The 17,483-nt window shown below is 47.2% G+C and overlaps 1 protein-coding gene across 2 annotated transcripts in view; it reads right to left on the reverse strand.

Annotated features, from left to right (window-relative positions):
- Window positions 1-17,483, reverse strand: part of zgc:172323 (uncharacterized protein LOC564165 homolog) — an 85,364-nt gene that overhangs the window by 7,093 nt on the left and 60,788 nt on the right. For both annotated transcript variants that reach the window (XM_038799524.1, XM_038799523.1), the window contains exons 8-9: window positions 3,759-3,869; window positions 2,709-2,833 (exon numbers count right to left, since the gene is read on the reverse strand). In XM_038799524.1, coding sequence (XP_038655452.1) covers window positions 2,709-2,833; window positions 3,759-3,869 — 236 coding nt within the window. The remainder of the gene's footprint in view (window positions 1-2,708; window positions 2,834-3,758; window positions 3,870-17,483) is intronic.

Genomic DNA, 17,483 nt, shown 5'->3' on the forward strand with positions numbered 1-17,483 from the left:
CCTCACAGTGCCAGGGACCCGGGTTCAATTCCAGCCTTGGGTGACTGTGTGGAGTTTGCACATTCTCCCCGGGTCTGTGTGGTTTTCCTTCCGGTGCTCCGGTTTCTTCCCACAAAGATGCGGAGGTTAGGTGGATTAGCCAGGCTAAATTTCTTCTTAGTGTCCAAAAGGTTAGGTTGGGTTATTTGGTTACAGGGATAGGGCGGAGGCATGGGCTTAAATAAGGTGCTCTTTCCAAGGGCTGGTGCAGACCCGATTGGCCGAATGGCCATCTTTTGAACTGTAGAGATTCTGTGATTCTAAATGAAAAGAAATTTCCAAGAAGTCTGGAGTTAACAGAATAGAAGAAACTGGGAATCAGAACAGATGACTGTTCAGTAAAGTCCCAGAGAGTTGAAAAGGCATTGAATTGTGAGAGGCTGGAAGGATATCTGCAGTAGTGCTAAGGTTTGTGAGAAAGTACTACAGTTGGGAGACATTATTTGGAACAATTGTGGAAATCGGTGGCTGGGCCCCGGAGTTTGTGTAAAAGTCTTCCAGACAAAGGAAACCTGAAGGGAGAGGTATAAAACCTGAAAGCATAAGACCATAAGACATAGGAGCACAATTAGGCCACTCGGCCCATCGTGTCTGCTCCGACATTCAATCATGGCTGATACTTTTCTCATCCCCATTCTCCTGCCTTTTCCCCATAACCCCTGGTCCCCTTCTTAATTAAGAATCTGTCTATCTCTGCCTTAAAGAAACCTTGATGGAAGCAGCAGAGGGAAAACATAGTTTTAAAGAAGATTTGAAAGTGTGACTGTTAAAAGCAGAATTTGAAATTACTTATGTGTAATCCAGAGTTCAGTGAGGAGTGGTGGTTCACAGTATAAGAATCATCTACTTAATAAGTAAGAGCAGGAGTAGTCAACTCAGCACCTCAATCATGGCTGACCTCATCTCGGCTTCAACTCCACCTTCCTTTTTTTTTATAAATGTTTTTATTCAGTTTTCATATTTTATATTGAACAAATTACAAATTGTTAGGAGAGAAAAAAAAAAAACAAACACGCAAAAATTAACATACATATTTAAAGGTAAGCATCTTCGTAGTAGTAACTGCGCCCCCCCCCCCCCCCCCCCCCCTCAACATGTTTATTTAGTTTGGTTTTGGGCCTTAGCTAGCCATCGAACCCCCGTAACGAACCTGTAGCCCCCCCCCCCCTCCCGCTACCTTCCCCCAACTATTCTTCCTCTTGTACATTGGCCACAAATAGGTCCCGGAACAGTTGCATGAATGGCTCCCACGTTCTGTGGAAGCCGTCGTCCGACCCTCGGATGGCAAATTTGATTTTCTCCATTTGGAGAGATTCCGAGAGGGTCGGACAGCCAGTCCGCAGCTCTGGGCGGTGCTGCTGACCGCCAGCCAAACAGGATTCTACGGCGGGCGATCAGGGAGGCAAAGGCAAGGGCATCCGCCCTCCTCCCCAGGAATAGATCTGGCTGTTCTGAAACCCCGAAGACCGCCACTATCGGGCATGGCTCCACCCTCACTCCCACCACTTTGGACATAACCTCGAAGAAGGCTGTCCAGTACTCCACGAGTCTGGGGCAAGACCAGAACATGTGGGTGTGGTTGGCCGGGCCTCTTTGGCACCGTTCACATCTGTCTTCCAACTCCACCTTCCTGCCTGTTCTCCGTAACCCTTCAACCCATTACTAATTAAAAATCTGTTTAACTCCTCCTTAAATTTACTCAATGCCTCAGCATCCACTGCACTCTGGGGTAGCGAATTCCACAGATTTGTGACCCTTTGAGGGAAGTAATTTCTCCTCAACTCTGTTTTAATTCTGCTACCCATTAAACTAAAGCTATGACCTCTCATTTTAGGTTGGCTCATCCGTCCTCTTTATCATCTTATGCACCTCAATTTCCTACTGTCCTCCTCAGACTTATTTGTGTTTGCATCCAGATTTGTGGATAATTCTTAAATTTATTTTAAACTAGAGTAGGACTTGAACTTAAAATTCAGGTTCGATGAGGACTGGTTTCAAACTGTTCAGAAATGACAGATCTGATGATGAAAATCATCTCCTCCCACAAAATCTATTGCACAGGAAGAGAGCTCGGAGTCCAACATAACTATGCTGGTACCAGGTCTTGAACTGGAGCTGTCTCAATTTTCTGCCCTCGACCTGTGTTTCCTTATATTCTTACCTCTCATACGCATATTTGCTTGATTTTTTTATTGTATTACAATGTGCACCTCGATAGGCATACATTTTGCATGAAAATATTCTTCCTTTGTTCCTCTAGTGACATTCCAGAGTCTGTGAGATTAATTTACCCAGAGGTTTTGCTGCTCATCCTTCATAATCTCAGAGGAAGAGCTGTGAAAGCCAGGTTTGCATTATTTACATGTTGCTTTACTCTAACTGATTTCAAATTAAATTAAACTATAGTAAATCTACCTGCACCTGAAAAGATAAACAGGTGGGGGAATAATTCAGCGAAATGCTTGGGAATCCATGCTTGATATTTAACCAAATTGCTAATAGGGTAAGTGAGAGTCACAGTGCAAAGTTGGAACTTCTGTTTTGTCTTATCTGTTGAAGGGCCACTGCCTAAAATATTAACACATAATTTTTCTTTTCAATACCAGTGGATCTGTTATGTACTTCCAGCTTTTTTTATAAAGCTTAAATTTTTCATCTCTGTGCCTTACCTGTATGTAGTAATTTCAACCTCCAGAGCCATTTTAATGTTGAGCAGGTCTTGATATTCCCGTAAATGCAGAGTTATCTTTTCTTTGATGGTACTCAGTTGTTGTTGCAAACTTTCAATTTTGCGCTACAGGAGTAACATTTTAAAATCAATTCGCCGCTGCTATTAAAATATTTACCAAGGGAAACTTTATTTTATTTGAAGCCACCAATACTCTCATTTTCTGCTGGACAGTACAATGGCTGAATGCAGGTGGTCATCGGGATTCATTTTCGCAAGGTATTCTATATAAGTAGCATATAGTGGAATGACCTAACTTTATTGAAGCAATTTAAAGATATTTCTGCAGCATAAAGTGCAAGCTGCAGATGATGTGACCATGACCCCTTGCTTTCCACTCCACCCACCTTCCTGACTGCATTTTTGCTTTCATAGAGTCAGGCGGACCCTAATTTCTCTTCCCACACATGCTGCCAGCTGCAGGAACTACTGCCTGGTCAGTCGGTGAAAGTTGCCATACTCCCTGCTGTTCTCTCCATTGAGAGAGAGCTCAAAGGTGGGGATTTAACCTGAGGGTCACCACACCTCAGGCAAGGGAGAAGGTGGGGACTCCATGAATAACCTCAGTGGGTATGGGAATTGAACACATGCTGTTGGCATCGCTCTGCAGCATGAACCATACCGCCAGCCAACTGAGCTAACTGACACCCCCAGCCCGGTACAGCCTTATCATAAAGGGTAAGGGGGGGCAGCTTTCAGCGTAATGAATGGTGAGCACCATTTCTTCAAAACGTTAACTCTGTTTCTCACTCACCAGACCTGCTGAACCTGTCCAGCGTTTTCTGTTTTTATTTTATTTGACCATTTCTTCACTGTTGGTCACAATACCTGGGCCGAATTAGATTTGGGGCAAAATAGAAAATACATCCTTAATCAGAATACTAATTAGCTGCTCTTTAACATTCAGGAAAAATAATTGGAAATGCTTCTAAATTGTGTCCCTGGTTGTATTTTCAGCCTCACTAAAGCAAAGAAATCTCATTGTGAATACCTGGTATTCTTCAATCTCTTCTTTATATTTATTTGCTGCCTCTTTGCTCTGAGCCTCCAGCACTGACCTACGGGCCTTCAACGCATCCAGTTCCATATGACTGCTCTTAAGCTGCAAAAAGTAGAAACATTATGATTTTTTTAAAAAATGCAGCTAAAGTAGAAGATTACATATGTATATTTTGCAAAAAACTACCGTATAATTTTGGAAATACACTGACGTATTTGTACAGTTGAATACTTACTGGACACAATGGGTTTTTAAAAGGTCAAGATAATTGTCAATTTCTTTGAGAATTAGCTGGGTTGGCAGGATATCAAGAAGACAATTTTGCTCAATGCAGACAATCTTAGGCGCGATTTACCGGCTTTGTCGCATCCAACTTGGTGATGTGAAGAGGCCTTTGAATCTCACGAGAGGCCTTTCACGAGATTCGCGATGCTTGAGACATGTGTCAACTGGAAGACTTTCGAAATATTGGATTCTAAGTATTGCGCAATTTCAGGGCTAAAAGCCTGGGGTTAGAATGTGTTTTGACTGCAAGGGTCATAAAATAATTCAGTTTTGCAGGGTCTGGATGCTTTTTGCAGGCAGAAGGTGAAATTGACAAAGGAAAGTGTTTTTCAGTCTGGGCTAATGGACGGTGTTTTGACTGGGAAAGTCCCTCCGGAGTTAATGTGCTTTGCAGCTTGTAGACATCATGGGCTGGATTCTCCGGTCGCCGACACCAAAATCGCATTCGGCAATCGGCCGGAGAATCAGAGTTCCCAACCAAATCGGGGACGGTGCCGCTTTCACAATGCTCTGCCCCCTCCAAAGCGGCGTACTGTAGGAGAATGGCGTGCCCCGTATCGCTGTCCCTGCGATGCTCCGCCCCCAACTGGCCGGGATCCCGACAGCATCGGTTGCGTGTGATCTCATCCGTTGGGAACTCAGCTTGCCGGCTGCGGACTCAGTCCAGCGCCGCCGCAGTCGGGGGAGTACAATCCGCAGGCTGGGGGATTTATTCGTGGCTGGGGGCACTGTGGGTGGAGGTGGTCCATGGCGCACGAGCCAGCCAAAGGGGGGGGGCACTATTTTGCGGGCTGGGTCGGCGAGCAGCCTCCACCATGTAGCATGGTGCGGCCGCTGCAGGCCGCCGCCGTGCGCATGCGCGGCCACGAACCTGGCAATTCACCAGGCCGTATCGGCAGCAGGAGCCGGGTGCTCTCCGCTGCCGGCATGCTAGCCCCCAGCAAAACCGTGAATTGGTGGCTGTTTTACGCCATTATTTCTGCCGTAAAACGCCACCGTTCCCACACCGGGGTGGGGACATATCCCAAAGAATCGGAGAATCCGGCCCCATTTGCTTTTTAGCTTGGGGAAATGAGGCAATTGCTGGATGGAACCGAGGAAGGCAGAAACATTTTGAAAAGCTTTAGACAGTCAGCTTTTGGAGAAACTTTGGAGAGAGGAATTCTCCAAAGTCCACAATCCTCCCACACTAAGACAGACTGAGAGATGTAAGTTTATTTTCTTGTTGTTTAATGGGAAATCGAGTAGAAGTGTTTAAGGGGTAATTATAAACTGTTCTTTTTGGGTTTGAAGTTGAAAAATGTTTATTTTGTTTTCATAAAGTTTTGTTTTAAAAATACAAAGCCCTATTTCTTCATCAATCAATCCTGGAGCGTATATACACAATCTTAAAATAATCTAAAATATTGGGGTTTTAGTCCAGTATTCAAGCCACTGTTGGGGCCTGGTCTGGGATCGTAATAACGAGACATCGCGATCCGGATATGCATATTTGAATGAGCCATATGGCTCATTAAATGTGCCTGCGCCAGATTCTCCCGGTGCCTGGGATAAATGGCCTCCCCAGCGAGGCCTGGACTGGTCGCTGTTTAGTACTGGTCCAGACAAACGTGGACCAGGTGTAACGGCATCTGGGGGATTTCACAGGCCATTGGAGCCCCCTGGGTGGTCAGGGACAGGGCAGAGTGACCCACTGGCTCTCCCTCTGGCACCCGGCCACCTTGGCACTATCACCCTGGCACTGCCAGGGTGCCCGAGTTGCACTGCCAGGGTGCTAGGATGGAAGTGTCAGGGTGCTAAATGCCAGGATGGCACTGCTGAGGGTCGGAATAGTCGGTGGGGGTTAAGGGTAGGGTTACTGAAAGGAGAGGACCCGAAAGGGGGAATGGGGAGGCCTGAAAAGGAGGGGGCCTCAGTGACCCCATAGCGGGGTGTCCTCATTTGGAGTGATGTGGGTTGATGTCAATGAGTAAAGGGGTGACATTGCCCATGGCTGGGGAGTGTGGGGGTCCCACAAGTGCACTACATATCGCGGCAACCTTTCAAAATGGCTGTCTGATCTTTGAGGAGCTCGTCTGGCCGGCAAGTTCAGCTTCCCAGTGCTGAAGAAAATTCTAAATTTTGGCTTGACTGGGGAGAAGCTCCACAAGGCCTAAAATAATGACTAAGGGCACGATCAACCAGGCGCATTGTGCCTGAACATGGACAGTAGATGCTGGGAGAATCCTCCTCCAGGCTATCCCACAGCCATGCGGCGGGATTCTCTAAGCCCGCGCCATGTTGGAGAATGCCCGGGGGGCCGCATGAATCCCGACACGCTGCTCCGGCCCCGGGACGGGGTTCTATGGGGAGCAGAGAATCGGCGCGGTCGGCCCCTCCTGGCAATTCTCAGTCCAGGATGGGCCGAGCGGCCGTGCAAAAAAACCCGAGTCCCGCCGCCGGTGTTCTAACCTGGTCTTACCCGGCGGGACCTCAGCGTGAATGGATCCGGGGGCGTCTGGTGGGGGGGGGGGGGGGGGGGGCGCTCCGCTGTGGCTTGGCCCATAATCAAGGCCTACCAATCAGCGGGCCAGCCTCTCGGGCTGGAGGCCTCTTTTGTTCCGCGCCAGCCCCTGTAGCCTTACGCCATGTTGCGTTGGCCCCACTGCGCATGCGCAGATGCGCGGCGTCCATCTGACATCGGGATCGGCAGCTGGAGTGGCATGGATCGCTCCAGTGCTGTGCTGGCCCCTGTTGGGGTCAGAATTGCTGCTCTTGAGTCAATGTTGACACCGTCGGGAAACGGGACGGCATTTACGACGGCATCAACACTTAGCCTCAGGATCAGAGAATCCCGCCCATTACTCCTCATGAGATCTAATTAGATCTCACAAGAGGTCGTGATCTGGATCCCGCCCACAATGGGCAGGAAATGCAGCTAAGTGCAATCTTGGCGGTGATCCGCATGGAGGATGGCAGGATCTCCAAGGACGTATTGTACAGCAAGCATGCCAACGGCACCGGACCCATTTTCTGTACATCCCTCCGCTTCAAATACATCTGCAAATGTGACATGAAGACCTGTGACATGGATCGCATGCGCTGGGAACAAGTTGCCAGTGATTGCTTGGCAGCAATGAAGGAGGGAGTGAAAAGAGACAAAGAGAAGAGGCGCAGCAGTTGGCAAGGCATGACACGACACCACTAAGAGAGAGCCAGATGCCGCCAAACCAATCAATGACCCATTGGCGTGCACTCATTGTCTCTTGCGCCAGGGAGGCCAAGAAGGAATCGTATGCATGGAATTATGCCTGACAGACAATATCCCACACATCATCATCCCTGGATATGTCCTGACCACCACTGTGCTAAATGAGATAGATTTCAAACCAATCTAGCAGTGTAAAACTGGGTAAGCATGAAATATCTGTGGGCTATCAGCAGCAACCGAATTGGATTCAACCACAATCCATAACCTCATGGCCTAGCATAACCTCTACTCTAACATTATCATCAAGCAGGGGGACCAACCTTGGTTCAATAAAGTGCTCCGCAGTCCTGCCACATTCAGCCAGCCCTGAATGGTGGTGGACAATTTAACAGCTAACAGGAGGAGGAGGCTCTACAAATATCCCCATCATCAATAATGATGGAGCCCAGTACATGAGTACAAAAGAAAAGACTGAAGCATTTATGACCATCTTCAGACAGAATTGTTGGGTGGTTATCCATATCGGCCTCCTCCGGAGGTCCCCAGCATAAGTGCCAGTCGTCAACCAATTCAATTTACTCCACGTGATATGAAAAATGAAAATGAAAATCGCTTATTGTCACAAGTAGGCTTCAATGAAGTTACTGTGAAAAGCTCCTAGTTGCCACATTCCGGCGCCTGTTCAGGGAGGCTGGTACGGGAATTGAACCGTGCTGCTGGCCTGCCTTGGTCTGTTTTAAAAGCCAGCGATTTAGCCCAGTGTGCTAAACCAGCCCCTGGTAAACCAGCCCTGGATATCAAGAAACCGCTGAATGCACTGAGTACTGCAACGGTTTGACGCCCTGAAAACATTCCGGCGATAGAACTGAAGAATTGTGCTCCAGAACTTGCTGCTGCCCAAGCCAAACTATTCCAGTGCAGCTACAACACTGGCAATATGGAAAATTGCCCTGTCCACAAAAATCAGTCTACTGTCAACCAGCAAGTTTATGGAAAGTTTTGTCATAAGTGTGTAGAAGATATGACAAGTAAGTTGGCAGATGACACAAAAATTGTTGGTGTGGTAAATAGTGAGGAACAAGGACTTAGACTACAGGACAATATAGGCAAGCTGGTTAGATGGGCAGAAGAGTGGCAAATGGAATTTAAGCATTCACAAATTGGGTGCCATGTTTTGGTAATCTTGATTTTGAGGCTCGGTGCATCAGATTCGATGGAGCACAGCGAATCCAAACTTTGAGACCAGAAGTCGGTTGGGTCTGCCGATCGTTGGTCCCATGTCGGCCTATTATCAATGCTTGTCATGAAGTGTTGGAGGTGGCAGAGCGGATCAAGTCATTCCCCCCCCCCCCCCCAGGCTGGGGTCTCGACTGTGGACTGCCTGGGTATCAGAGAGACAGCACGGTGTAAGTTCTTTTTTATTCCTTGCTTATGGCGATGCTATTTCTGCAATTTTTTTGCTTTATTCTTTAAAATGTGAAACATTAATAAACGTGCTTTTTAAAAAAAGTGACTTGGGCAAAGGCTTTCCCCCTTGTGCTGAGCAGTAGTTGTTGCAGTCACCGCGGTCAACTTTGTTCATATAAAGGATGTTGATGTTGGCATCGCCCAGGTCCTGTGGTATTGCTCCCTCATCCCAGACGTGGCAAAGTAGTTTGTGGGATTTTGAGAGTGTAGCTGGCTTGGCACACTTGATTGTTCCAGGGGTAATGCTGTCCTTTCCAGGCGCCTTTCTGCTGGCTAGAGAATTTGATGGTGTTGCTGAGCTCCAGTTCCATTGGCTGTTTGTCTAGCTCATCCATGACTGACTGGCAGAGGTTGAACTACATTAGTAGTGCTCCACCCAGTGGTTCATTTGCTTGGTTTGGTCAGTGATTGTTTCCTGATTTAGATTTGAAATATTTCGGCCAACCATCAAGAAGACCGCACCTCCCCAGCCCGCCTCTCGATACCTTCACACATTTCTCTGATGTTTCGGGTGTCAGACTCCAGCTGAATAGATATTAAGATCATAAGACATTGGAGCACAGTTCGGCCACTCAGCCCATTATGTCTGCTCTGCCATTCAATCATGGTTAATATTTTTCTAATCCCCATTCCCCTGCCTTCTTCCTGCAACCACTGATTCCCTTATTAATCAAGAGCCTATCTGTCTCTATTTTTTTTCTTAAAGACACTCAGTGATTGGGCCTCCACAGCCTTCTGCGGCAAATAGTTCCATGGATTCACCACCCTCTGGCTGAAGAAATTCCTCCTCACCTCTGTTTTAAAGGATTGCCCCTTTAGTCTGAGGCTGTGCCCTAGGGTTCTAATTTTTCCTCTTATTGGAAACATCCTCTCCACATTCACTCTATCTAGGCCTCACAGTATCCTGTAAGTTTCAATAAGATCCCCCCCTCACCCTTCTAAACTCCAACGAGTACAGACCCAGAGTCCTCAACTGTTCCTCATTCGACAAGCTCTTCCTTCCAGGCATCATTCTTGTGGACCTCCTCTGGAACCTCTCCAAGGCCAGCACATCCTCCCTTAGATACCGGGCCCAAAATTGCTCACAATACTCCAAATGGGGTCTGACCAGAGCCTTTTACAGCCTCAGAGGTACATCCCTAGTCTTGTATTCTAGCCCTCTCGACATGAATGCTAACATTGCCTTCCTAACTGCCAACTGAACCAGCATGTTAACAAAGAAGAACACAGCACAGGAACAGGCGCTTCGGCCCTCCAAGCCTGCGCCGATCACATGTCCCATCTAGACCAACCGCCTGTATCCTTCTATATCCCGTCTGTTCATGTGTCTATCTAGATAAATCTTAAAGGTTGCTAACGTATCTGCCTCAACCACCTCACTTGGCAGTGCATTCCAGGCCACCACCTGCCTCTGTGTAAAAGAACTTCCCCCGCACATCTCCAATGAATCTATCCTCCCTCACCTTGAACTTGGTCCCTTTGGTCGCCCTGGAAAAAAGCTTCCAACTGTTCACCCTATCTATACCCCTCATAATGTTATAAACTTCCATTAGGTCGCCCCCTCAGCCTCCATCTCTCCAGGGAGAACAATCTCAGTTTATTCAAATGCTCCTCATAGCTAATACCCTCCATACCAGGCAACATCCTGGTAAACCTTTTCTGTATTCTCTCCAAAGCCTCCACCTCCTTTTGGTAGTGTGTGACCAGAATTGGACACAGTATTCCAAATGTGGCCTAACCAATGTCTTATGTAACCGTAACATATTTTGCGAGCTTTTATACTCGATGGCCCATTCGATGAAGGCAAGCATGCCATACGCTTTCTTTACCACCATTTAAGGATCTGTGGACCTGCACACCCAGATTGCTCTGTGTGTCTATGCTCCTGATGGCTTTGCCATTTATTTCATAGCTCCCTCCGGAATTGGATCTACCAAAATGCATCACCTCGCATTTGTGTGGGTTAAATTCCATCTGCCATTTCTCCGCCCAATTTTGCAGCCTATCTATGTCCTGTTGTATTCTCTGACAATCTCATCACTATCCGCAGCTCCTGCAATCTTAGTATCATCCGCAAACTTGCTAATCAGACCAGCTACGCTTTCTTCCAAGTAATTTATATTTATTACAAACAGCAGAGGTCCCAGTACTGATCCCTGTGGAACACCACTAGTTACAGACCTCCATACGGAAAAACACCTGTCCACTGCTACCGTGTCTTCTATGACCAAGTCAGTTCTGAATTCATCTAGCTTGTTCACCCCTGACCCCGTGTGATTGCACCAGCCTGCCATGAAGAACCTTGTCAAATGCATTTAGGTAAAACACCCTCAGTCCCTTCTCATATTTGTCACCTTTTTTGCTCTGCCTGGTTAGATTCCTGCCACCTTCTATACTCTCTGTTACCAGTAATCATTTCCACAGCGTCTAGCTGTTCTTTGAGCAGTGCTTCTGGCAGCTTTAAGCACTAAAGATGTTTTCTTGCTGGGGCTTGCTTGGAGTTCAGCAATGCAATGCGCTTGCTGACTATGACTGGTTCAGTTCCATCTCTTGAAACCAGTCTATTCTGTTTCTTGCATTTGCCAAAATAGTTATTGCTGAGTTATAAATGACGTCTCTAATGTGGACCCACTTGGTCTCTGCAACCCCTACAGGGGTGTTTTAAAGGGCTTGTTCAAGGGAACTGAGAAACTCCTCTCAGTGGAGTGGGCAGGAACATGGCAGATGGGTTCAACTCTGCTCAGTATGATGTAATGCATTTAGGGAGGTCAAACAGTCACACAATAAATGGGAATGCACTGAAAGAGGTAGATGAAGTGAGAGATCTTGGTCTGCAAGTGCACAGATCTTTAAAGGTAGCAATACAGGTAGATAAGGTTGTAAAGAAGGCATATGGAATGCTTGCCTTACTTATTGGCAGAAGTATAGAATACAAAAGTAAGGATATAATGATGGAACTGTATAAGAACTGATGAGGACACAACTGGAGTATTGTGTGCAGTTCTGGTCACCACATTACAGAAAGGACTTAATTACTCTGGAGAGAGTGCAGAGAAGATTTACTACAGACGCAACATCGAGGGCCGAAGGGCCTGTACTGCGCTGTAATGTTCTATGTTCTAATGTTACCAGGGCTGGAGAATTGTAGCTACAAGGCGACTGGTGAGGTTGGGGTTGTTTTCCTTGGAACAGAGAAGGCTGAGGGGTGACATGATTGAGGTTACAAAATTCTGAGGGGGAGAGATAGAGTAGACAGGAGGAACATGTTTCCCTTGGCAGGGAGTTCAAAATCCAGGCTTCATTGATTCAAGCTAAGTGGTAGAAGGATTAGAGGGAACATGAGGAAAAACATTTTATGCAAAGGGTGGTGTGTGTCTGGAATCTGCTGCCTGAGTTAGTGTTGGAGTCAGAGACCCTCAACTCTTTTTAAAAGTACCTGGGTTTTCTGTAAGCTGTAGGGCTATGGGCCATGTGCAGGAAGACAGGATTAGAAAGGCCACCTGGATGTGTTAGTGTTCTTATGGCCCCCTTCTGTGCTGTATCTTTTCTATGGTTCTAATTCCAGCTAATCCCATTGCCATGTCACCCAAGGCAGGAAAACCATGAGTAATGGTCGGCCCAAACCCTGGCGTTAAAGTCCTCCAACAGGAACAGATGTTCAGTATTCGGGATGCTGCTGATGCCGTGGAGTTCCTCATAGAACTAGTCTTTACCTTCAGGTGAGGAACAGAGTGTTGGGACGTAGATGCTGGGCTGGTGTACTGATCACTGAAGTCAAGTGGAAAGTATGTGTTCTGAGCCATTTGTGGGTGACTCTGTCATACTGGGCAAGGAGTTTCTGATGGCAAAGCCCCTCCAGAGATCTATTGGGTCTCTACTCGGCTAGGTAAAGGTGCAGTCTTGTTCCCTTAGTAATCCATCTGCAAGTAGGTGTGTCTCCCAAAGTGCTGAAATGTCCTAATTAGGCAAAATTTAACCAAATGGGAACAAAGTCCTATAGCGAGGGCGTTTAGTCACGTGTTTCCTGACACTCACAGCGCAGAGAAACACCCCGCTACTTAACACACCACCGGTTAGATGGGGGCCTCAGCGGGGAATGTAAGACCAAGGCCCCCATAGCCCCATTTTCTACACCGAGGAGCTCCGCTCGCCAGAACTCCTCAGTATAGAGAGTGATCTCTGGAGTCCGACATAATAACCAAACCCCCCCCCCCCCAAAAGCCCCAACTCACTGTGAGAGGGTCTCCGTTCCCCCCCCCCCCCACTCCCCCACAGGGCCGCCATGTGAAAAATGCCAGTTTGGCACCTTGGCAGTGCCAACCTGGTACCCTGGCAGTGCCCCTGCGAGCTGACAGTGCCACCTGGGCAGTGCCAGACTAGGTCCCAAATGGAACTGTCAGGGTGCCAGCCTGGCAGTGCCAGGGTGACAATGCCAGGGTGCCATACAGTGTGAGGCACCAGCAGTACCAGGGTACCATCCTGCCCAGAGGGCAAGCACCTGGGACCTCCGATCTCCTGAAAGACTCCCACGAGTGCCATTCGTCTGGTCCCCGTTTGTTGAGACCAGTACTAAATGGCACTCGCCTGAGGTCTTCAAGGCAAAGGTGATAGATCCAAACGGCTCGGGTGTCTCGGGAAACTGCATATTAGAGGATGACTAGCGGTCTCGCGACATTGCGTTAGATCTTGCAAGGCATTGCAAGTCGGAAAGATCCCGGGAGCAGGGTCCCCTGGCTGCTAATGCCATGATGCGCCGTGGCCTACTGCTTTTCAGGCACAACATGGCCGTTTGATCAGGCCCATAAAGTCAATTCAGCTCTTTGTTGATAGTAGCGGTCTTCCGATAGCTGTCAATCTGTGCGAGATCTGGCAGGCCCGGACACATGGTTCTGACATTCCAGCTTGCAAAGCAAAGGGCTGGCACCTTCTTTCCTTTCTTTGTCAGATTGCTCGGTGAGGTGTTACAGTCCACTTGTCGGGCAATGACGCGAGGCTCCAAACACCCACTGGAGCAGGTGGACTGCGACAAGATGGTTTCTTACTGACCAGGGGCTGCCCAGTCTGAGGCTGGTGGTAGTTGTCCAACGAGACGCAATGATGTCTCCCACCGTCGAATGTAAACCGTGGCACTCGTTCTCTGTCAATCGAGCTGGGCTTATAACCCGTAATTGCACCCTATTGTGTTGTTTTGTTTGCTGTGAGGTGATTTTGGAGTGACCTCTCCATGGCGCGGAATGTCTTGGGGTTTTGGGTTTCCCAAGCACCAGAACCTCCATCTCGGCCTTGTTGGTGAAGTGCAGAACCCAATGTTTGGCACCAGTTTGGCTGCAGGAGCTGCTGGAACATGGCAAAAAATAACACATGACCTGATTTTCTGTGAGGCTTTACTCCCTTGGCCTAGTCCATCCTCAGATGCCCACAAGGCATTGGGACTTATATCCTTGAGCAGGAGTCCTGACCAGGCGCTGACAGCTGGAGCCAGCTGAGCCCAGGTGTTGTGAAGGCAGGGCCAACGCTCGCTGAATTGACTGTTAGTAAGGAGAACTTTGCAGGGTTGACAGGATTTGCCAATATCATTTCCAGTGCTTCAGTCGATGCTCGATGGTTCGAGCAGTTTCATTCATTTTAGGCTTTGTAGCAGTTTGATACAGCTGAGTGCAGTAAGAGTCAACCACATTGCTTTGTGGTCAAGTCACAGGTAGGTATACCAGGAAAGCATGGTAGATTTCCTGAAGTGACTTCATGCGTTTTTAAGACAGTTAACAATGGTTTGAGACCAGCTTTTAAATCCATATTTTTATTAATTGAATTCAAATTCCACCAGCTGCCATTGCTGGGATTTAAACTCATGTCCCAAGAGATTTGTCTGGGCCTCTGGATTACTAGTTTAATGACATTGTCTCCCTCTTGGTTTGCTAATGTTCTTTAGAGAAGGAAACTTGCTTGGTTTGAATTGGATTGTGTATGACTTCACATGTGGCTGAATTGCCTTCTAGGATGGCCAACATTCCCCTGTACCAAACCACTGTGAAAAGGTAATTGTGGGACTACCTACACAAGGACGGCAGCAGTTCAAACTTGGCTCACCACCTCAAAATTCTCAGACCACACTTGACCAAGTGTAAGAGTGAAATCATTGGTAATCAGGGGAAAAACTCTCCACTGGCTGGAGTCATATCTAGCACAAAGTATGGTGGTGGTTATTGGAGGTCAGTCATGTCAGTCCCAGAACATCACTGCAGGAGTTCCTCAGGGTAGTGTCCAAGGCTCAACCATTTTCAGCTGCTTCATCAGCGACCTTCCCTCCATCATAAGGTCAGAAATGGGAATGTTCATGGATGATTGCACAATGTTCAGCACTATGTGTGACTTCTCAAATACTACAGTAATTTGGTCCCATATGCAACAATACAGGACAACATTCAGGCTTGGACTGATAATGGCAAGTAATATTCATGCCCCACAAGTGCCAGGCAATGAACACCTCCAATAAGAGAGCATCTAACTATCTCCCTCTGAACATTCAATGGCATTACTATCACTGAATCCACAACGATCAACATCCTGCGGGTTTACTATTGACCAGAAACTGAACTGGACTAGCTATATTGGTTACAAGGGGAGGTCAGAGGCTGGGAATTCTGAAGTGAGTAACTCACCTCCTGGCTCCCCAAAGCCTGCCCACCATTCACAAGGCTTAAGTTAGGAATGTGATGGAGTACCCGCCACTTTTCTGAATGAGTGCAGCGCCAAAAACACTCCAGAGGCTCAACACTATCCAGGACAAAGCAGCCGACTTGATCAGCACCCCTTCCACCATCTTAAATATTCACTTCCTCCACCACCAATGTACAGTGGCAGCACTGTGTACCATCTCCAAAATGCATTGCAGAAGCGCATTGTGGCACCTTTGGCAGCACCTTCCAAGCCCACGAATTCTACCACCTAGATGGACAAGGACAGCAAATGCATTGGAACACCACCACATGCAAGTTCCCCTCCAAGCCAGACACCATCCTGACTTGGAACTATATTGCCATACCTTCACTGACACTGGGTCAAAATTCAAGAACACCCTTCCAAATGGTGCGGTGGGTGTACCTACACGGCATAGACTCAGCAGTTCAAAAGGATTTTCTCAAGGGCAATTACAGATGGACAAGAAATATGCTGGACCAGCCAGTGATGCCATTGTCCCAAGAGGGAAAGTTAAAAAGGGCAATTAGGGACAGACAATAAAATTGCTGGTCTTGCCAACAATGCTCATGCCCTGTGAATGAATTGTTTTTTAAAACCTGGTTACTTATATCATTGCTTTTTGTAAAACGTTAATGTGTGCAGATTTGTTCCATTTTGGCCTTTAATGCTTTCCAATTAGACGCTGAGTTGAGTTTCTAACTCGTGAACTTCTCATCCTCTCCATCACCAATTCTAATTCTGCCTCTGTAACGTTGCCCATCTCTTATCTGCCCTCTTTCACATTCTTATTTCCAATTCCTTCTCTATCGTTACAATCTCCTCCAGCCCTTCAACATTCTGAGACCTCTAATTACAGCCTCTCCACACTGTCAATTGTGCCTCCTGCTGCCAAGGCCTTAAGCTCTAGAATTGCCTCCCTTAGGCTCTCTGTCTTCCTGATGTGGAGATGCCGGCGTTGGACTGGGGTGAGCACAGTAAGAAGTCTTACAACACCAGGTTAAAGTTCAACAGGTTTGTTTCAAACACTAGCTTTCGGAGCACTGCTCCTTCCTCAGGTCCCATTCTCTGTCTTCCATTAGAGCTCAATGTTTCCTTTAACCAAACTTTCATCACATGTCCCAATGCCCTTCCGAATCAGTGTCAAATTTTGATGGTAATGCTTCTGTTAAGCAAATTGGTTGGTATTACTTTGTTAACTATGTTGTATAAAAGCAAGTTGTTACAGAATACAATAGCAGCTGAATTTATATATTTCATTGGTTGTAAATGCACTTTAAAATGTCCTGAAGATATGAAAGACGCTTTATAAAGGTCTTTCTCCTTAAACACCAAATATTGAGCATTTGTGTAAGAAATCCATTAGTATTTCATACTTCTGTTTAAGTTATTGATTTTTGTTTTACATCCTCTTCTTCTCTCAGAACATGACTGTTAGTAAAGAAGACTTTGTAGTTCACTCTATCTATGTATCTACAGAATTTACAGTGCAGAAGGAGGCCATTCAGCCCATCGAGTCTATATCAGCACCTGAAAGAGCAACCTTCTGAAGCCTACTCCACCCTATCCCTGTAACCCAGCAATCCCACCTATCTTTTGGACACGACGGGGCAATTTAGTATGACCAATCACATAACCTGCACATCGTTGGACTGTGGGAGGGAACCGGAGCACCCGGAAGAAACCCAAGCAGACACGGGAGAACGTGCAGACACTGCACAGGAAGTGACCCAAGCCGGGAATCGGACCCAGGTACCCGGCACTGTGAAGCAACAGTGCTGACCAGTGTGCTACCATGCCGCCCATTGTTGGGAGGAGGTATATAGGTGCTATCAGCAGGTGACTCTTGTGATTTGCTTTGCTCCCCAGGGCAAAAGCTAAACTTGTGAGCTTATTTAATGCCCACAAAATAGCCTGATCCAATCACCACTGGTATTCAACTATGGCAGGAGGGGCAGTCACCACGTGGGAAGCCTGAAAAGCAAATCAAGTTCAGTTGGCTTCCGGGCTCATGAGGGAAATCAAAGAACAAAGAACAATACAGCACAAGAACAAGTCCTTCGATCCTCCAAGCCTGT

This window comes from Scyliorhinus canicula, chromosome 6 (assembly GCF_902713615.1).
Source record: "Scyliorhinus canicula chromosome 6, sScyCan1.1, whole genome shotgun sequence".
Classification (NCBI taxonomy): Eukaryota; Metazoa; Chordata; class Chondrichthyes; order Carcharhiniformes; family Scyliorhinidae; genus Scyliorhinus; species Scyliorhinus canicula.